Here is a 22,353-nt window from a genome sequence, read left to right as displayed (position 1 = left end):
TACGTTTGTGCTTGTTTTGGGCAGGTGACTGCCTCGAAAACGGGATGGCCTCTCCCAGCACCGGAGACGACGACGACCCGGACAGAGACCGGCTGCACAACAAGAAGAGAGGCATCTTCCCTAAAGTGTCCACAAACATCCTCAGGGCGTGGCTCTTCCAGCACCTCACGGTACTTTAAGATCACTTTTATTCCAAGCGGGTCATCAGCTCAGTGCCATGTAGCTCAGCAGGCTACAAGTTCCAAGAGCTTTGTAATGATGCCTCACATTTCACACAGATGTTACACACGTGGTCCAACGTGGGGACTAAGGACCTTGTCCAAGGAACCTGAGTGATTTTGCTGTCTGATGGGGAGTCGAACCAATTCCTCTTTTCATAATCCCGCCTCCCTAACTTCTAGAACGTGGTGGAATCAGATTCTGGATTTGGTCCATATTTCCCAGTCTCTGAATCCAGGTGCTATTCCACTGTACTTTTTCAACACTTTTTTAAAAATTCCAGAGCAAGTGGTTGGAACATTTGAATTCCCCAGTTGTCAGGAATGCAGCGCAACATTAAAAAAAAAAAAATCATAAAAGCTGTATTCTACCATGTTGAGTGAAAAGTCATGCCAGTGCTCCTAAGGCCTGATGTTCCCCACATTAATATGGTAGATAATGGAACCAGAGAGTAAGAGACCTCTGCGTTCAGGCCTCTATGTCCCCCAGTTCTAGGGTCCTTTGTTCCCAGTGCTCTATGTCCAGTGGTGGGCACAGTTCTGCTAATCTGCTAACTGCTAATTAGTGAAGCTAACTTTTTGTTAGCAGATTAGCTTTTCAGTTAACTTTGAAAACCATCAACGGACCAATTAGCTTCCGCTAAATTTAATTACGTTAACTTTCAGTCCGCTAACATTTTTTTGCTGGCATATTGAGTAGAGCTTAATGGTCAAAAACATTTGTAAACCCTAAGGGGCAGGGCAGCTGCTGCTACAGAAAAGCATCGTTCACTTTCCACATGCAATGACACACATGTGGCAGGAGACATGAAAAGCAAGGCACTTTTCACTCATGGTTTCATTTATAAAGAATGTCACCCCCCCGTCAGAATGCATAGAACATTGCCATCTACTGGATGGGAGTGTGAATGGTGACCAACGTGTGAATGTTGGTCGCTGTTCGTGGCGCTGAATCACACTTCACAAACAGAATTTTCAGTTTTGCAAATGCCTTTTTTAACAAATGAAAAAAAGACATATTTGCAAATACACATTTATTTGTAAAAACCAACACACGTTACAGTAACTTGTGTGTTGGTGTTTACAAATAAATAAACCAACCAACCAGTAATTGAGAGGAGACTCATATTCCATAATGCCTTTTGGCGGCGTGTCTGTTAATGCTCAAACTTCAGAATTAGCGCATATACGATGTACGATATTTTCACTTTGTAAAAATGACAGAGTTGCTGTTAATGTCGATAAACTGTCCGGAATTAGTTGTCTATAAATGAAACCATACCATCAGTGAAAAGTGCCTTGCTTTTCTTGTCTCCTGCCACACATCTGTGTTGTTGCATATATAAAGTAAATGACACTTTCTTACAGCAGCGGTCAGGGTGCATAAGAACAGATACTCTGGCTGGTTGTTTGTTTTGGGTTTGGTGATCACTTTTTGATTTTTCTCAGAAGCCTTGGCGGTGCTTAACTTGAAATTGGCTTATCAGTAGCCGACATTGTACTGAATCAATACTAAAGTTAACGGTTAGCTGCAACTTCTGCTAAATTTTTTAGCGGTTTATCAGTTTAGCGTTATAAAGTTAACTTTTCAGTTAGCGGATTATCCGTTATTGAAGCTAAACTTTTGGTTAGCTGTGCCAACCACTGTCTATGTCCCCCAGTTCTAGGTTCCTACGTTTCCAAGGCTCTATGTTTCCCAGTTGTATAAACAAATAATGGGTCCCTGAAAAATGGTAAAGGTCTCCAGCCTTGGGAACAAACTCCTGCCACACTTAAGCCATGCAAAAAAACTGAACAGGGCATCATGACCTCTGGGAACATCAGTATGTTCCCACTGAGCGACAGCAGATTCAACGCTAATAATTTAGCTAGCAGTCTTTTGAGCGATAGATTCAGGGCCACTGGACGCTGTGCTGAAGCAGGAGGACAGTGAGTCCTGGAACAAATGGGACGAAGCTTACTGGGGACGGGGAGGAAAAAGGGGGGGACATTAGGAGATAAAGGAAGCAAAATGTAGATGAGAAAACAAAGCAGCAGGTTACTGAATTAAACCTTATATTAGATGTATAGTTTATTATCCTGTTTGAGAAGTTGAGGGTGAAGCAGCAGGACTTCATGTTTGGGTCTTTAAGGTATTTATCTGTTCGCCTGAGTGGTTTCTTCATTCTAAAGTCAACCCCACGTTGTACCTGTCCAGATCCTGAGTGTCTCCACTGATAAACAGGTGGACACAGGACATTTATCTGATGTTGTCACCTCGTCCCTCAGAAGATCCTGGTCTGTAGCCTCCTTGGTGGACATGTGAGGTGGTTTTGACCATAGACATTATAAGGACATGAAGCCCAGACGGTTGGTGTCTGACCCTGAGCTGGTTTATTCATTCTGTGATGGATGGCCCCTTTTGAGAATCGTGTCATTTTTGGTTTCTCCTCTAGGCTCTGGGTCACAGACGAGCAGCCAGTCGACAGATGATGAGTTTTCTTTGTCTGTCTCTTCTATGAACAATCACTAGGCCCTGATTATTTAAGAACAAACTTTTCATTTCTCTGTTTTTTTTGTTTTTTGTTTTTTTGAGAACTTTAAGCTGCAGAAGGCGCCTGTGAGTGTGTTTGGGCTCTGAACCCCCCGTGTTCTGAGCAGGAGTCACAGCTCATAAAAACAGAGACACAAGCCGCCGGTCTCACCACACATTAATGTGTGAAAGACGGCGTTTTACAGCGAAGAGAACAAAGATCAAATAGAAGACACATAAGCACTCTGACTGTAATTGGTGCCTCGTTTTCCTCTCAGATCAGCGTCACCTCGGTTCCTTAAACGCCTCACAGCAGCTTTTTTTTTCCTGCAGTCACCCAACTTCTTACAAATTCCACACACAAAAAGAAGGCCATCCAAACTTCAAGTTCTGTTCTCGCCCATCCACCAAGGTGAGCGCTGGGATTAGAACCAGTTCACAGGAAGCCCCGGCAGTGACCTCGCCACCCCACACCACCCCTGTGGACTATCAGAGGTCAGAGGGCACCAGGACGGCATCATCCACTCAGCAGCTGTTTTACAGCCGCAGAGCTGCAGAAATGTGGCGCATAACCGGTGCCACGGCAGCCCACAGGCACGGGCGTGGCCTCAGCTGTAACCCCGCCCACCCTCATCCTCCAGGAGTGAGACACACAGAAGAAGCTCTTCTTGCGACACTCTGAGCGGGTGGTCAGGTGATGATTCTGTTCCCTATTTTAAAATGAAGAAATGATTCGAGATGAGAATCTGAAACCTGGAAGGATTGGCACCAAACCAAATTCGTTTCTTGGTTGTTGACAGATTGTGCAGATGTTCAGGGAACAGTTTCCATCCTGAATAAACCTCGTGAGGTGTTCTGACCCGGTCTATGTTCTGCCGTCTGACTGGACTCGGTGTCATCAGGTGGAAGTTTTCCACCGACTTCTGGGTTTGCTTAAAAAGAAAAATGCTGCTGCTCAGATGCTCATTTCCCTGAGTGCCAGGAAGGCTGCAGAGAAAACATCATCCATTACCTCTGTGACAGGAACCCCAGGAACCCTGGGACCAGCTCACTGTGGGGGTCACCCTCATTGACCTCAACCCCCCCAAAACCACCGGTCAGCTCCTCCCACAAAAATGTGCAGCATGTGGAGCCATACATCACAGAGGGACGGCGCAAACGAGCATCTGTCAGATAATGAAGCCCGGCGGCTCAGATGGAGGGAGACCTCTGAGCTGTCTGGAATACGGGGGGCAAAACAACAAAATACCTACTTGATGTTACTTTTATTGTTAAGAAAGAAGCAGCATTTATAGGCTCAAGAAACAATAAATACATTTAGCACGTTGATGGCTGACGTGAATGTTGCTCTTGTTCAGGAAGACTTGATCCTCGCGGAATCTGGCGGGGCCAGCATGTACATGTCCGGACTTTTGGCCAAACCAGCTTTGAGCTTGAAGTTCATAAGCAGACTTCCAACGTCACAAATGTGAGGTTAAGTTGATCGTTAGCTGACAAGTTACGGTCGTAGCCTGTTTGTATTAACCAGTCTATCATTGCCAATTTTCGACCCCAGACTGCCTTCCTGATCTCAAAAATGAGGTAATCGTGCTTGAATGTCTACAACAGCAGTCTCAAGTGTGTGTGTCATATTACTGTTACTAATTACAAGTGACACTGAACGCAGCACCATGACACAGGACCTACTGGGCACGCTGACAGCGGTACTGTGTGCTGCCTGTGCGCTAATGTCTGTGCTTACAAGACGTTACCACAAAGCTACAATGTATCTGTTAACATCTGAAAACTCTGCCTTTCATGGGATTATGGAGGTAGATTATATTTTCAGGGGAGATTTAAAGAGGTCATTGGAGCGGTGAGTCTTTGAACACACACACGGTTCATTTGCATCCTGCTGCAGTGAAATCAGCTGCCATTCACTTCCCAAACTACACAGTCTGCATTGTATTTTAATTTTAGCCTTTAATTGTAATCTGGCATCAAAATAACTGAGCAGTTAACTCGACATTCAAGCAGAAATGATTTATTTCAAGATGAAGTCAAAAAATAAAAAACAAAGCCACCTATAACATTGAAGAAACACATGTATACTGCCCCCTATCTGCACAGATTACGTCAGATATTCACTTTTACACATTACACATGTTTTCATGCTCCAGTTGGGTATCTGATTGGGTGTTAAAAACCGGCTTTATTCTACAAAAAGTTTCAGCCTCTTTTGACCAAATAAGCTTTTGGCTCCAGGGACGGGGACTCTGGCATGTTTTTTTTACAGTTTGCTCTTTAGCATGAAATCTCTCAAGAGAGGAAGAAATATTCATGCATCACTAATTAATTGCGATGTTGACGACTTTATACTGTATTTCAAACTGCAGATTAATGAATAATTTACACATCAAAACAAATACAGTTAAACATTTGAGTGGGATTTTTGTCCGAGTCCTCGATCTCAGTCTGAAGGAGCTTTACTTTTTCGTGTGATCAGTGGTCCTGACCATGGTCTCGGCCTTGGTCTTGGTCTTGGCCTCGGTCCTGATCTTGGTTCTGACCTGGGCGGTGGTTTGAGGCTGTTATACTTTTCGGAATAACGAGCAGGTGGAAACCACAACACTGCTTCTTTTTCTAATCTCGCCTCATTTCATGGATGAAAAATACTTGTTATGCTGTGATTGGCAGGAAGAGCAGCATCGTCTGATATTACAAACAGTACATGAGGTCAAAGGTCAATTCCTCTGCACACTGAAAAATCATGAAGGTCCTTAATCCCCAAATTGTTCCTGGTGTGCAGTTGAGCAACTAACTTGACAGCTCGCTGACATCAGAGTGTGTGTGTGGTGTGTGTTGTGTGTGTGTGTGTGTGTGTGTGTGTGTGTGTGTTGTGTGTGTGTGTGTGTGTGTGTGTGTGTGTTGTGTGTGTGTGTGTGTGTGTGTGCGCACGCACGCTCTGGGGGTTTGCATCAGTTTCCTCTCGTCCCTGGAGATGAAAGCTGCTTCAGGGAGGTTGAGAACGTGTTGCAGTGACTCCGTGATGACGATCTTTCACGGCAGATCAGATGTAGTTCAGATCAGTTATGGTGTATCAGCCCCCAGCAGAGGAGGAAACAGCAGACGTTCAGTCCGTCCGGGATGTGGTGCAGCAGAGCCATCAGTCCTCAGGCTGTTTGATTGGCCACTGCAGAGCGGCGACTTCTTCACGTCATTAGAGGTTTCCACAGCAGATAACTTAATTTTTCTGTTATTCCTTTTTAAAACACATTTTGGCAGACAGCCAAAAATCTTTTTCAAAATTATTATTTCAGTAGAATGTTTGCTGTTGGTTCAGCATTTGTTAATTTGACTTTGAGATCAGATCCATATGCAGATCCCAGGTCTGGGTGTGTGTGGTGTGTGTGTGTGTGGTGTGTGTGTGTGGGTGTGTGTGTGTGTGTGTGTGTGTGTGTGTGTGTGTGTGGTGTGTGTGTGGTGTGTTGTGTCTCACTAGCACCTCCTACAGGACCGTGCTGTGTGGCAGCTCGATCTCTCTTCTGTGATGTCATAAGGCACGTTGCTTTGACTGGGTTTTTGTCTTTACTGTCCGCTGAGTTGGTCAGAACCTGAGACCCGGGCCCGTTGGGCTCTGGGTCAGTGGGGGAACCAGCCCCACTCTGTGCTTCTCAACGTTGCTCTTTAAATCAAACTGTCCTCGTCTTCTTCTGGAGCCCTTTCTTTCTTTTTTTTGGCGACCGTCGCGGCACCACAGACATGTGGGACGACCCTGTGTAGCCTCGGGTCTGTTGTGGATCCTGAAACGAGGCTGAGCTGCACATTCAGTCCAGTTAACAACTGTGGCCCCCATTGCCCCCCAATAACACACCCCTTCCACCTTCCCTCAATGAGTTTCCCCCCCATGAACAGTAATGAGCTGCTGCTGTGAGGCGTTCACTGACACTGAGGACAAACACAGTCGTGTTGTTCATCTGCCTGATGTTTGTCCTCCTGCAGCACCCGTACCCATCAGAGGTAGCAGAAGAAGCAGCTGGCGCAGGACACCGGCCTCACCATCCTGCAAGTCAACAACTGTGAGCACCGGGCACCATGCCGCCGTTGTTGTTGTAGTTCTGGACATCACCCCCTCCAAGCAACCAGAAGCTGATAATTTGGATGATTAATTCCTGTGGGGGTCGTTCTGTTTGTATGTGACAGCTTCAGAGGGGAGGAGCCTGACAATGAAGGCTCTTCTTCTTCTTCTGTTAACTGCAGGACTGTGTGTGTGTGTTTGTTGTACATGCAGTCCTGTTTTCTTTACTGCTTAATCAAAGTGGTGACAGACTGAATACATTTTCTGTACATACACTCTGGTCCATAAATATTTGGAGACAGTGTTTTTTATTATTATTAGCTACACAGTATATTTACATGTAGATCAAAAGGATTTTTAAAGGACCAAGTTGGACACTTATGTCCTGATCGGTTTCCCGTCCAGTTGTGTGTCCCTGATTAGTTTAGTGACACTGAGCTGAAAAAAGGTCTGGAAATGGATTTCAGTGTTACAAAGTATCTCTTATAGTTGATTCTGGAGCAGGATGTGCACTGGTCAGGGTGTGACGGGCTTCAGTGGACAGACGGTTGCTTCATCCACATGTCACGTTTTCTTTGTTCGGAGTGCAGATATGAGCCACATCTCATTCAACTGAAATATTTTGGAATTTGTTAAAGAGATATTTGTGTCACTTGTGCAGTTTTTGGGCTTTAATTAGTGCAGCAGATAAGAGAATATTTAGAGCGGAATCCTGCAAATGGTGATTAAAACATTAATTCAGCACAAATACTCCTCAGACAATCCTCTTTTGAAAAAAACAATTGGCCACTTGACTTTTCAGTTGGTGGTCAGGTAGAGGTCAATTGAAGAATTACACAGAGGTCAAAATTAAAAGATGCTCCAATCATATTAAAACCTGTGCCATATTATTTGCTTGATCATAACGATTCCAAAAAGGTATAGTTTGGACAGTCTGTAACTGAATGTTATGGAGTTATGGGATAAAACAGCAAGAATGGTGACAAAGGTCAGTGTCGTTTTGTACAGGGTCAAAAGTTAAAGTTGCTCCAATTTTGGTTAAAAAGTGATGCAGATTACTAGTTGAGTTAACACGGTTTTAAAAAGGAATAGTTTGGACCATGTATCATCCTTATTATCATGTTACGGGGTAACATATGTCACATGTCATAGAATCCAACAGACGTAGATCTTGTTTGACCTGTACTTTGGAGACCAAACATTCAACACTGTCAAATCTATTCCATTTATTAATCCTATTAGCTCAACCAATAATTTGCATCACTTTTTACCAAAATTGGAGCAACTTTAACTTTTGACCCCTGTACAAAATGAAACTGACCTTTGTCACCATTCTTGCTGTTTTTATCCCGTAACTCCATAGAATTCAGTCACAGATGGTCCAAACTATACCTTTTTGGAATCTTTATGATCAGGCAAATACTGTGGAATATTTTTCAATATGATTGGAGCATCTTTTAATTTTGACCTCTGTGTAATTCTTCAATTGACCCCGACCTGACCACCGATTGAAAAGTCAAGTGGCCAATCGTTTTTTTCAAAAGAGGATTGTCTAAGAAGTATTTCTGCCGAATTTGATGCTTTTATCACCATTTGCATGATTTTTTTCAGTTATCTGCTGCACTAAATCATCAGGCTGCTGTTTTCTGGAAAAGTACTGCAGCTTTGAAAAAGTTGTATCATAGTTTGTAGTTCTCCAGATACTTGATAGTACTCAACCGTCCAATCGGATGTTGTCTTATTTGATGTCCTGCACCAGTCGGAGTCGATTCTCTTCACTGAAGGCAGAGATGTTTGAACTTTGTTTGCCTGCAGCTGCTTTGTCGCCTCTGAAGCTGTTAGTCAGAATAATTCCCTCTGAATATTCTGCTGTTGCCGTGGTAACGTTTCCCCTGATTCTGCAAATTCTGAATAAATAACCAGAGCAGCTTGTGAAAGAAAGCAGGTTTGAGACGGTCAACACTCTTCATGTATCTAATCTGGACCTCAGCATTCATCCGTCCGTTCTCCTGCAGCGGTCCTGGTTAGACTGGCGGAGGTCTGACGCCTTTCCCAGAGTGCAGTGGGTGAGAGGCGGGGTTTATCACAAACCTGCACTTTGTAGTCACCAGTTCATCGCTGTGTGTTTGGACAGTGAGAGGAGATGGACATGGACACATAATGTCCACAAGGCTCCAGGTCCCGTTTGAAACCTTTTTGTTCACAGTTTGCTGTGCAAAGCTCTAATAATATGTACAACTTTAGTACAGTGTTGTGGAACTTCAAAAAGTTCAAATAAATGACAGAAAACACTCATTATGCTGCTCTTGACTTTGATTTAAGCGACGCTCGCTCAGTGATAGATGAAGACACAAACCAGAAAATGGCACAAAAACGACATTTGTGAAGTAGTCTATCATTACTTTGAGGTTCTGCAACAATTATTCAATTTTAAATTATTGTTTGATGATATGCACACAGATAGTGAAGAGCTTCGCTCATTAATGTCAGTGACATCAAACATATTAAGGCCTGAATGCTACAAAAAGCATCAAAGGAAAACTTTTTTGCAGTAATAAAGAATTAAAAGGGAACATTTCGGCGTAGATTCAGTTCAGCAAAATTCAGAAACTTCTGAACTCAAAGAGCTCATCTCATAAAACATTTTTCTGAAACCTGAGACTCAGATGGATGAGAAATCCAAAGAAAACTGAGAATAAAATGTTGGTAACAGTCTGCTGATCATCAAAACAACACACAAGGAATGTGATGTTCATCTCTCCACTGCACGTGGTGGACCAGCACCTTTACCGTGTCACCTGTCTGTGACTCATACAGACACAAAGGGGAAATTAAATAAACTCCGCCCCCTCCACCCGCGTTCATGCAGATATATATATAGTAGTGTTCAGAATAATAGTAGTGCTATGTGACTAAAAAGATGAATTCAGGTTTTGAGTATATTTCTTATTGTTACATGGGAAACAAGGTACCAGTAGATTCAGTAGATTCTCACAAATCCAACAAGACCAAGCATTCATGATATGCACACTCTTAAGGCTATGAAATTGGGCTATTAGTAAAAAAAAAAAAGTAGAAAGGGGGTGTTCACAATAATAGTAGCATCTGCTGTTGACGCTACAAAGTCAAAACTATTATGTTCAAACTGCTTTTTTATCAATCCTGTGAATCACTAAACTAGTATTTAGTTGTATAACCACAGTTTTTCATGATTTCTTCACATCTGCGAGGCATTAATTCTGTTGGTTTGGAACCAAGATTTTGCTGGTTTACTAGTGTGCTTGGGGTCATTGTCTTGTTGAAACACCCATTTCAAGGGCATGTCCTCTTCAGCATAAGGCAACATGACCTCTTCAAGTATTTTGACATATCCAAACTGATCCATGATACCTGGTATGCGATATATAGGGCCAACACCATAGTAGGAGAAACATGCCCATATCATGATGCTTGCACCACCATGCTTCACTGTCTTCACTGTGAACTGTGGCTTGAATTCAGAGTTGGGGGTCGTCTCACAACTGTCTGCGGCCCTTGGACCCAAAAAGAACAGTTTTACTCTCATCAGTCCACAAAATATTCCTCCATTTCTCTTTAGGCCAGTTGATGTGTTCTTTGGCAATTGTAACCTCTTCTGCACATGTCTTTTATTTAACAGAGGGACTTTGTGGGGGATTCTTGCAAATAAATTAGCTTCACACAGGCGTCTTCTAACTGTCACAGCACTTGCAGGTAACTCCAGACTGTCTTTGATCATCCTGGAGCTGATCAATGGGTGAGCCTTTGCCATTCTGGTTATTCTTCTATCTATTTTGATGGTTGTTTTCCATTTTCTTCCACGTCTCTGTTTTTTTTGTCCATTTTAAAGCATTGGAGATCATTGTAGATGAACAGCCTATAATTTTTTGCACGTGTGTATACGTTTTCCCCTCTCCAATCAACTTTTTAATCAAACTACGCTGTTCTTCTGAATGTCTTGAACGTCCCATTTTCCTCAGGCTTTCAAAGAGAAAAGCATGTTCAACAGGTGCTGGCTTCATCCTTAAATAGGGGACACCTGATTCACACCTGTTTGTTCCACAAAATTGATGAACTCACTGACTGAATGCCACACTACTATTATTGTGAACACCCCCTTTTCTACTTTTTTTACTAAGAGCCCAATTTCATAGCCTTAAGAGTGTGTATATCATGAATGCTTGGTCTTGTTGAATTTGTGAGAATCTACTGAATCTACTGGTACCTTGTTTCCCATGTAACAATAAGAAATATACTCAAAACCTGGATTAATCTTTTTAGTCACGTAGCACTACTATTATTCTGAACACTACTGTGTGTGTGTGTGTGTGTGTATATATATATATATATATATATATACACTCAACAAAAATATAAACGCAACACTTTTGGTTTTGCTCCCATTTTGTATGAGATGAACTCAAAGATCTAAAACTTTTTCCACATACACAATATCACCATTTCCCTCAAATATTGTTCACAAACCAGTCTAAATCTGTGATAGTGAGCACTTCTCCTTTGCTGAGATAATCCATCCCACCTCACAGGTGTGCCATATCAAGATGCTGATTAGACACCATGATTAGTGCACAGGTGTGCCTTAGACTGCCCACAATAAAAGGCCACTCTGAAAGGTGCAGTTTTATCACACAGCACAATGCCACAGATGTTGCAAGATTTGAGGGAGCGTGCAATTGGCATGCTGACAGCAGGAATGTCAACCAGAGCTGTTGCTCGTGTATTGAATGTTCATTTCTCTACCATAAGCCGTCTCCAAAGTCGTTTCAGAGAATTTGGACCGCAGAGCACGTGTAACCACACCAGCCCAGGACCTCCACATCCAGCATGTTCACCTCCAAGATCGTCTGAGACCAGCCACTCGGACAGCTGCTGAAACAATCGGTTTGCATAACCAAAGAATTTCTGCACAAACTGTCAGAAACCGTCTCAGGGAAGCTCATCTGCATGCTCGTCGTCCTCATTGGGTCTCGACCTGACTCCAGTTCGTCGTCGTAACCGACTTGAGTGGGCAAATGCTCACATTCGCTGGCGTTTGGCACGTTGGAGAGGTGTTCTCTTCACGGATGATGCGAAGGAGATGTGTTGCACTGCATGAGGCAAATGGTGGTCACACCAGATACTGACTGGTATCCCCCCCCAATAAAACAAAACTGCACCTTTCAGAGTGGCCTTTTATTGTGGGCAGTCTAAGGCACACCTGTGCACTAATCATGGTGTCTAATCAGCATCTTGATATGGCACACCTGTGAGGTGGGATGGATTATCTCAGCAAAGGAGAAGTGCTCACTATCACAGATTTCGACTGGTTTGTGAACAATATTTGAGGGAAATGGTGATATTGTGTATGTGGAAAAAGTTTTAGATCTTTGAGTTCATCTCATACAAAATGGGAGCAAACCAAAGTGTTGCGTTTATATTTTTGTTGAGTGTATGTATACACCTGTAAATGGTCTTAATTCTTTGTTTTTGTGGATGTGGCCCAAACCTGAGTGGTTCTGGTTCCAGGTAGCCAGAAAATAATATCTGTAGGTAATGGATGACCCCCCCCCGTTGAGCACATTTTCACCAGGTTTTAAATGTTAATTGCAATTTTTTTTTTTAAAACCTAAGTACAGGATTTATGCGTGTTGTCTTAAATTCCATTTTTCTTATGATTTTGGCTAAATGTGTGTATTTTTAAGCAGTAAATCACTGGGTGATGATGGGCGTGTTTTTATGCCCGTGTGGCTGGTTTGTGACGGGCACGATGCCACGCTGAAACCACAGGTTGCTGTAAATGACATTTTCATGGCAAACAGCTGGTCTGGTTTATTTACGCACTGGGGGGGGGGGGTTGGGGGGGGGGCTCTGACCTGAGTATGATACCTGCGATGGGTGGGGCTTAGTGTTGGCGTGTGTTGTGTTTGTGCACAGCTGTTTTGGTTAAAACCTCTGGTTTCACGCTGTAGCTCCTCCTCCTCACACACATCTCACACCTTCTCCACCATCAGTGTGGAGCTCAACACCACACACAGGTCGGAGAGGAACTCATCCCTCAGACACCACCATCATGACCTCCACCGCTGACCAAGGATCTTGCTGAATCTGGAGGATTTTTGGATTCATAAAGTGGATTCTTGGAGGAAAAATGATAAAATGATGTCAAAACCTTAATGGCCCATGAACAGAGAAATGTGGAGGTGGATCATTTCCAAATGTAATAAATGCTTCTTGAACCCAGTACAGATGGAAGATTCCCAAACTGGACCTCTGTAACCTTGTACTGAAATGGTGCGGAACAACCAGGGCGCATGTCCGCGAAGTGACTCCAAGTTCTCTCAAAGAGCTCCTAACTCAGCCTAAAATATGCTGGCAAGGAATGTCAGCCTGAGAGTGAGTCAGCAGGTGTCTGAGAGCAAGTCTGAGCAAGGAGGTGACAGAAACTTTTATCTTTGTGAGGAGATGGGGTTGACCCCGTTGCTAGGTATGACGCAGGCCTCTAAGACCTGTGATTGGTTGTCATGGAAAGGGAAGGAAAAATAAAAAAAACAAATGTGCTCTGTCCTCCTAGTCATGAATAGACAGGAAAATCAACCAATCAGATAACCTGAACTGTATTAAGACGTGTAATCATGAGGATAACTTTATGTTATGATGATGAAACTCAGCAAAACTAAATGAATTGTTAAACAGCTTGAAAATGTTGAACGTACCTCATTTACATGCCGAATATCTATATATTAAAAGCGTGCGTGCGTTTATGTAGTAGGTTCAATGTAAGTACATAATATAATTTTAAATATATTAAAAATAAAGTGTAAACACTTATTTCCATTGCGGTACATTTAAAAATCAAATGACAAAATAGAAGTAATAACAAAAGAAAATAACAATATTAATAATAATAAAAATAATGATAATATTAACAGTGTGTATATGATAAGAAGAACCTAAATGATTTATAATTTATTTATAGGCTCCGCCCCCCCGTGACCCTTAATTGGAGTAAGCAGGTTTATAAAATGGGTGGATGGATTATTTGGTCAACTACAGCGCTAGCATGGAGAGCCTGTACAGCGAATGGGCAGGGCTAGCTAGCGAGCTAGCTGTATTCATAATAACACTGTTGACTGACACCTGATCTGCTTTAGGAACTTATTTAAATGTTTTTTTTTTTCTGCCTCAAAGGTCAACATTAGCAGGATTGGCTGTGATTGGCTGTTGACATCACGTTAGTGTGTATTCACAAACGTTGGACTTGACTGCAACAATTGAGCAGATTAAACAAACCGTCCTTGTGAAAAATTCACGCAAGTGGGACAGGAGTTGGAACACCCATTATGCAGACGGGTTTGATTCCCAGTTACGTCTTGGATCAGACGCTTCATCTGCGTTGTCCCAGTCCACCCAGCTGTAAATGGGAACCACCCTCAGCTGGGGACAGGAAGTCCCCATTCCAGGGGGCGCTGTAGACCTGCTTCATGCTGCAGGGTCCAGTGTTACCTTTATTTAACTATACTCGTATTCAGTGCACGGCTTCAGTCCAACAGTAAGTTCTGTGTTTGATGTCCACCCTCTACAAGCTCCTCCTCCTCCCGTTTTGCTTTCATTTTGTCTCCTGGAAAAGACCAGCGCGCCTGCTGTTCTTCCTGAAAAAGAAGCACCAGTGTCCTCTTTTCGAACGCCTCTCAGCTTCTTCTCTCTTCTGCGAACACGCTGGAATGGATCCGCCCCTCCCCACCGCGGGGGCAGCTGGAGGCGACATAAATCACCTGTGGAAACCACAGAGCTTTCCCTCGGGGGCGGGTCAGAAGTCTTTAAGCTGAGGAAGACCAGACTTGTGCTCTGCTGAAGAGGGCTGGGGAGGAGAATGTGGGAGGTGCTCCTGGAGGGGGTCAGAGGAGGTGCCTAGGTCAAAGGTCACACAGAGCAGGATGATGCTGAGTTCAGCTTCAGCTTTTTCCGCTGCAGCAGACAACAAAAACCTGCATCTGTTTTCCTTTTAATCCTCAACATAAAGACAAACTTTGACAAAGATGGAAAACCAAGCACATCTATAACAGTCGAGCTTTAATCTCCTTTGCTTTTAAAATCATGATCTCTGAACCGCACGGTTCATCAGAAGCTTTTACTTGATGCAGTATTTACAATTGGTGAGTTATAGTGCTCTCTATGACCTTTGACCCCATTAAAAAAACCCATGAAAAACCCTGTGCATGAGGCTGCTGGCGTCTGTTTTATCCAGAATTCAGTGATTTGAAAAGCACAGTTTGATTTGCGTTCATTCATTCATTCGCTTATATTCGTTTGTTTATTAATTGGAAAAGTGTCATTTTTATGCAGCTGATGGCAAACAAACAAACTGCATGGTTTGCACAACACAACTTCACCAAAGCTGCTTCACATTCTCCACTTTATGCCTCAACAGCAGTAAGGGGCTGCTAAAATGTTGTAGTCATTGGACAGCCAGCAGGGGGGCAGTCAATATCCACATCAATATTTCTCAGTATGGAACATTTTGTTCAGATGAACTGTGCGTTTGTTTGCCTTTAAAATGGTTTAATTGGTGAGCAGGTCACACCCCTCAGGAAGTGCCACGCTGACAAACGGCTTTAGAGCTGATTTTAATTTATTTTTCTGAACACGGCTGCAGATCAATAAATCTGGTCTCCTGATGTGTTTGTTTTCCTCAGGATTCATCAACGCGAGGGCGGAGAATCGTTCAGGCCCATGATCGATCAGTACAACAGAGCAGGCAGGTTACTGTCCCCATCTTCACAGGTCGCGGGCTTTCAGAGTGGCACCAAAGAGCTTCAGTCCACACGTTAACAAACACGGAGTCATCAGGATTTGAAAAAAAAAAGCAACTCAGTCGAGATAGACGAAGTGTGGGCTGAGCTGCTTAGTCTGCTGCCACCTATGAACAACCTGGACGAACAACAACAACAACAAAAAATACATAATGAATGGGGGGGTACCCTTTCCTAGAAGCTATTCTATTGAGAAATTTAGAAAAGTGTAACTATTATTTTGTTAAGTCCATTAAACATTCATATTTTCCACATTTCATGTTTCTGACTGAAGAGACAGGAAATAATGTTAACATGGAATTTTATAATCTAATTTTTACTCTAGATTGAAAAAAGGATATTTTATTCATCTTGTTTCATTTGAATTAAGTAAAAATTACACATTTTCAAACTAAAATTGCTAAAATTATAACATTTTAAAAGCAATATGATTTTTTAAAGTCGAATATAAAATATAATTCAAAATTTAATCTTCATAAAGAATTATTTTAAAAGGACAAAATGTTCAGTTCAAAGGTTAAAGCGTTTCAAAGTTGCCAAAACTGACAAATGTTAGTTTCTACTAATCAGTCATTAAATTGTAAAATTCTTCTAACAAATCAACAATCGAGGTTGAGTTGAATTTTGAGAATTGAACCAAATCTCATGGTTTTTTAATTGAAAATACGCGATAAACTAAATAATGAGAATTTAGATAAATCAAATATTTCAAGGTAGAAGTCAACATTAACTTTAAAATGAGAATTATGTTGTTAGAATAATGTTAAGAGTTTTAAAGTGTCAGCATTGTCCACATTCTAAAGACAGTTAGACGAAATTTGAACTTTGAAGAAGTGAAAGGAAAAGATGCGCAGGTTTTCTTTTTTTAAATCATCACACAAAACGTCACTTCAGAAAGTCTGATTTTTGACTTTATGTTTGCACACAGCTGGTTTTCTGCTGTAAAAAAGGTCTCGTGTGGGTTTTTTTGGTTTTGTTTTGTCTCTGCGGTGCATTGAAGCGAACACAGACTTAAAGTCCAGTTTGGCCTCTAAAGTCTCAGCAGGATTAACTGGACACAAAGACGCTGAACTCGTCTTCTGACCGGTTCATTCAACAGTTTAACCTTCGATTGAAACAAACAGGGGAAAGGCTAAAGTACCGCCAGCCTTTTGGCTTCAACGCATTCTTAACGTTAACCCGCGCAAACATTAGCACAAAAGCCTGGAGACAATACTGAAAGACCGGGACCCGGAATGGTGCCAGGCTTTAGTCCTGGGAATGTGAAGCCTGAACCCAAATCACCAAAAACTTCTCATCTGTCTTTAATGTTCTCTGTTAGAAAAGTGACGCATCACCGACGGCCCAACAAATCTTAAAAAATTTGACAAAATCCAAAAGATTTGTTTGTTTCACTCTCCAGAATGAACCATCTGAGTCTTGTTTCAACGCTGCTGTGTCGAATCGCCGGCTCGCCACGACACGAACCGCTCTGCCTCGTTATTCATCGACAGTGCTTCATGAACTCTGAGGGAAAGATCGGAACCACGTCCAGAAGAGATCTACATGGTTCCTGCAGGAACTGATGAGCAGCAGCAGAGAAGACTCACGAACAAACAAACGCAGCATTAATTTAATCGTTTTTTATTATTATTTTAGTGAACAGATCTTGAAACACTTCGTCAAACTAATGACTCTTCTCGTCACTGAAATGAAAATAAATTCACCACGTGGACTAAATCATTTGATCCCAACCTTGAACAAACTGTTTCAAGTTAGCTCCATGCTAACTAATCAAGCTAGCTGACTTGGCAGCTATGGGCTAGGCGAGCTAGCTCAATGGCTACACAGACAATAAAACTATTACTGTCTTTATGAGCAAAGTACAAACACCTTTGATTAGATTTTAAACACTTCAGACTCGTTCGAGCAGCATTTTATGACCTTGCGATCTGTCAGGTCACAAGCTGATAAAAGAACCAAAATCAAAAGAATACGAGGTCTGTTAGAAAGTAACGGACCTTTTATTTTTTTCAAAAACTATACGGATTTGAGTCATATGTTTTTACGTCAGCCAAGCTTGAACCTTCGTGCGCATGCGTGAGTTTTTCCACGCCTGTCGGTTGCGTCATTCGCCTGTGGGCAGGCTTTGAGTGAGCACTGCTCCACCCGTCTCATCGTGTTTCATTGCGAGGAAATGGCGGAATGATTTGGGCTTTTTTTCCATCAGAATTTTTTCAGAAACTGTTAGAGACAGGCAGCTGGAAACCATTTGAAAAATAGTGTTAGAGGACAAGTTGGGACATGCCCAGCTCTCCACAATTTCTCTTATACTTACTCGACTGGTAAGCACTGAAGGTCAGCGTGTCAACATTCTAAAGACAGTTAGAAGAAATTTAGACCTCCGAAACGGAGGTGTTCCTTTGTCTCGCTTCCAAAGCGAATCGGTCGTGACGCGTGAAGCCTCCGCGCGGCTTTCCATGACAAATCTCTTGTTAAAGTGAAATCTGCCGGAAAATGGCTGATGTCCAGCTCTTGTGATAACCAGAGAAATTGCACACGACGGTCCGGCTCCACACAGCCATCCATTTAGAAATGATGTGGTGTTTTCTGCCTCTCGATGGCGGCTCAGAGCGCAGCGAGCCGTGCGCCACGTGGGCCGTCCTTAAAGCTGTATTAACACTCCTTATTCTGTTGAAGCCCGTAAAATTTTCACACGAAAGTCAGATAAATTTTTCTAATGGTTTCCAGCTGCCTATCTCTAACAGTTTCTGAAAAAATTCTGATGGAAAAAAAAGCCAAAATCATTCCGCCATTTCCTCGCAATGAAACGACGACGAGAGGGGTGGACCAGTGCTCACTCAAAGCCTGCCCACAGGCGAATGACAACAACCGACAGGGGTGGAAAACTCATGCATGCGCATGAAGGTTCAGCTTGGCTGGACGTAAAACATATGAATCAAATCCATATAGTTTTTGAAAAAAATTAAAAGGTCGGATACTTTTCTAACAGACCTCGTATGTTCTTATGAAAATAACGTTCATGAAGCATTTTCCACACTGAAGTGCATGTGGCCATGCACGTGGCCGTGCACTCACATCGTCTACTTTCTCTGATATCACTTATTGAGATTACACCATTTATGACCCTGTCAGTATTCAAGTGGAGCATTTGACCAAAGGGTAGTGCTAGAGCGAAGTGAGAACTGACACCACTGCAGTGTCGTCAGGACGTCCACTTCTGATGATTGACATTTGGACATTCGTGAAAAAAAAAGCACAGTTTCACCAAAGAAAGTTTTTATAGGTGGCAGTTTTCTGCCTCACATGATGCAGTTGTGATGTCATCAGTGTGGGACAGCGGCCTCCGAGGGGATTAAAAGTCTCCCATCGTGTCCACAGTGAGCCAGACCGGACTGTACGCACCAGATGGACAAACAGTGGGAGGCTTCATCGTGGACGGACAGACACACGTGGGACTGAGACCACCTGGTAAAAATACACACAGTACAAATCTACACAAAGTACACACACAGTACAAATCTACACAAAGTACACACAGTACAAATCTATACAAAATACACACACCGTACAAATCTACACAAAGTACACACACAGTACAAATCTATACAAAGTACACACACAGTACAAATCTATACAAAGTACACACACAGTACAAATCTACACAAAGTACACACACAGTACAAATCTATACAAAGTACACACAGTACAAATCTACACAAAGTACACACACAGTACAAATCTATACAAAGTACACACACAGTACAAATCTACACAAAGTACACACACAGTACAAATCTACACAAAGTACACACACAGTACAAATCTATACAAAATACACCGTACAAATCTAAACAAAGTACACACACAGTACAAGTCTATACAAAGTACACACACAGTACAAATCTATACAAAATACACACACCGTACAAATCTAAACAAAGTACACACACAGTACAAGTCTATACAAAGTACACACAGTACAAATCTACACAAAGTACACACAGTACAAATCTAAACAAAGTACACACACAGTACAAATCTATACAAATACACACACCGTACAAATCTAAACAAAGTACACACACAGTACAAGTCTATACAAAGTACACACAGTACAAATCTACACAAAGTACACACACAGTACAAATCTATACAAAGTACACACACAGTACAAATCTACACAAAGTACACACAGTACAAATCTATACAAAGTACACACACAGTACAAATCTATACAAAGTACACACACAGTACAAGTCTATACAAAGTACACACACAGTACAAATCTACACAAAGTACACACAGTACAAATCTAAACAAAGTACACACAGTACAAATCTACACAAAGTACACACAGTACAAATCTAAACAAAGTACACACACAGTACAAATCTATACAAAATACACACACCGTACAAATCTAAACAAAGTACACACACAGTACAAGTCTATACAAAGTACACACAGTACAAATCTACACAAAGTACACACACAGTACAAATCTATACAAAGTACACACACAGTACAAATCTACACAAAGTACACACAGTACAAATCTATACAAAGTACACACACAGTACAAATCTATACAAAATACACACACCGTACAAATCTAAACAAAGTACACACACAGTACAAGTCTATACAAAGTACACACACAGTACAAATCTACACAAAGTACACACACAGTACAAATCTATACAAAGTACACACACAGTACAAATCTACACAAAGTACACACAGTACAAATCTACACAAAGTACACACAGTACAAATCTATACAAAGTACACACACAGTACAAATCTATACAAAGTACACACACAGTACAAATCTATACAAAGTACACACACAGTACAAATCTACACAAAGTACACACAGTACAAATCTATACAAAGTACACACAGTACAAATCTATACAAAGTACACACACAGTACAAATCTATACAAGGTCGGACGTAAGGTCGGAAATGTAGTGAAGTAAAAGTGAAAGTAAGGTGAATTAAAAAAAAACTCAAGTACAAAGTCTCCCAAAATGTACTTAAGTACAGTAGTGAAAAGTATTTTTACTTAATTATTATACAACACTGACACACACACACACACACACACACACACACACACACACACACACACACACACACACACACACACACACACACACACAGTACAAATCTACACAAAGGACACACACAGTACAAATCTACATCTACATCACAGTTTCTCAGGACAACAAACTGCTTTTCTGAGTTTTTATCTGGATTATTGTTTTTTTTTTTTTCAGTTTTCTGCATATTGAACAATAATTTGTGGATCAGAACTGTTTGATGGTCCAAACTGTTCCTGCTGGTCCTGCAGGTCCGATGGGGGGTGTGGCTGGGGATGGACAGTGGCACTACATGTAGCCTGTGCACCAGCACCCCCTATGTGCAGAGGACATGCTGCGCGTGCCAGGAATCCACCGTGAGTAGCAGCTACACACTTGTGGAGTTTAACCAAACGACGTGATGATCAGAACACCTCAGAGTCTGAAGGTTGTCCTGACTCCGCCCCATTCTCCAGTCCACCTCCAGCTGCAGTGTCTCAGTCTCACACTCTGCTTTTCCTCACTTTCTTTCGCTTTGTGATGTAATAAACTGCTCTGAGTTTTCTACGAGTGCTCTGGTTTTTGCTCCCACCATCCAAAAACCTGCAGGTTCGCCTGAGTGGAGACTTTAAAGTAACTGTAGGAGTGAATGAAAGCATGAACTCATTATTGTCCGTCTCGATGCGTTCCGCAGTGTTTCAAAGATCTACTTGATAATTATCACCATAACAATACAGAACGTCACAAATACGCAAAGTGTCAAGACGCCAACAGGAGGAGGTAGGTCCAACAGGAAGTCTTCACGGCACGGCGGCACTCACTGCCAAGATCTGCTTCAACTACAAGGAGTGTTACGTGTTTTTGTCATTATGAAATATGACCGTTACTCTGAAGGAATGATGCTGCTGACGAAGGAGGTCTGTGGTCACTTGATCCTGACTGTGTTTTGGTGGTTTGTGGGCGGGGTCTAAACTTCCTGCTGTTGTGACAAATGCATTCCGGTGTCGCCGACCGAACAGTCCGCCCGTAAAAATCAGTCCACCCTGCCTCCACTGCTCGTGTCATTTCGGAGCCCAGCCCCTCGTCTGAGTCAGAGTCTCTTCACCCCTTAGTGATCAAATGGATTAATGGGATTATTAACCATCAGATGACAAAGTAAAACCTCTTAAATCATTCTAAAGTCAGTTTGAAACAGAAACGAGGCGATACTCTGTGACGCTTTGAAATGACTGACACGCAGTGAACGCATCAGCTGTAGCTGCGGCGCCTTGATCACTTCCTCCATCTTTTATGATGAAATGATTGTTGTGTGGGCCGCTGAAGAGGAGGTACTGCTGGCCCACCACCACCAGAGGACGCCCTGCCTGGAGTGCGGGCTCCAGGCACCAGAGGGCGCCGCCGCCTCACGTGAGCAGCTACGGTGACAGCTGTCACCCATCACCTGAGACAGCTGACGGCAATCATCTGTGGGGTATATCAGCAGGACGGCACCTCCACCTCATTGCCGAGATATCGTTTCTACCAGAGAGGTAACGTATCGAAGCTACGGAGTGTATCTTTTTGGATTTGTGCTTAGTTTGTGGATTACTGTTCCAACGAGAGGTGGAGGTAACTTCCCTGCTGTTCGGAGTCCTGGGTGCAAACGCGCCCC

At 42.5% G+C, this 22,353-nt stretch overlaps 1 protein-coding gene across 1 annotated transcript in view; it reads left to right on the top strand.

The window, feature by feature from the left end:
- The window catches only part of meis1a (Meis homeobox 1 a), a 35,825-nt gene extending 20,310 nt beyond the window's left edge, over positions 1-15,515 (top strand). The window contains 4 exon segments of the mRNA XM_034188805.1: positions 25-170; positions 6,712-6,732; positions 6,734-6,788; positions 15,499-15,515. Coding sequence (XP_034044696.1) covers positions 25-170; positions 6,712-6,732; positions 6,734-6,788; positions 15,499-15,500 — 224 coding nt within the window. The 3' untranslated portion in view covers positions 15,501-15,515.
- The last annotated feature ends 6,838 nt before the right edge of the window (positions 15,516-22,353 follow it).

This window comes from Thalassophryne amazonica, chromosome 15 (genome assembly GCF_902500255.1).
Source record: "Thalassophryne amazonica chromosome 15, fThaAma1.1, whole genome shotgun sequence".
NCBI classification, from domain to species: domain Eukaryota; kingdom Metazoa; phylum Chordata; class Actinopteri; order Batrachoidiformes; family Batrachoididae; genus Thalassophryne; species Thalassophryne amazonica.
Note: the sequence above shows the minus strand (reverse complement) of the source record. Positions and strands in the feature narration are given on the sequence as shown.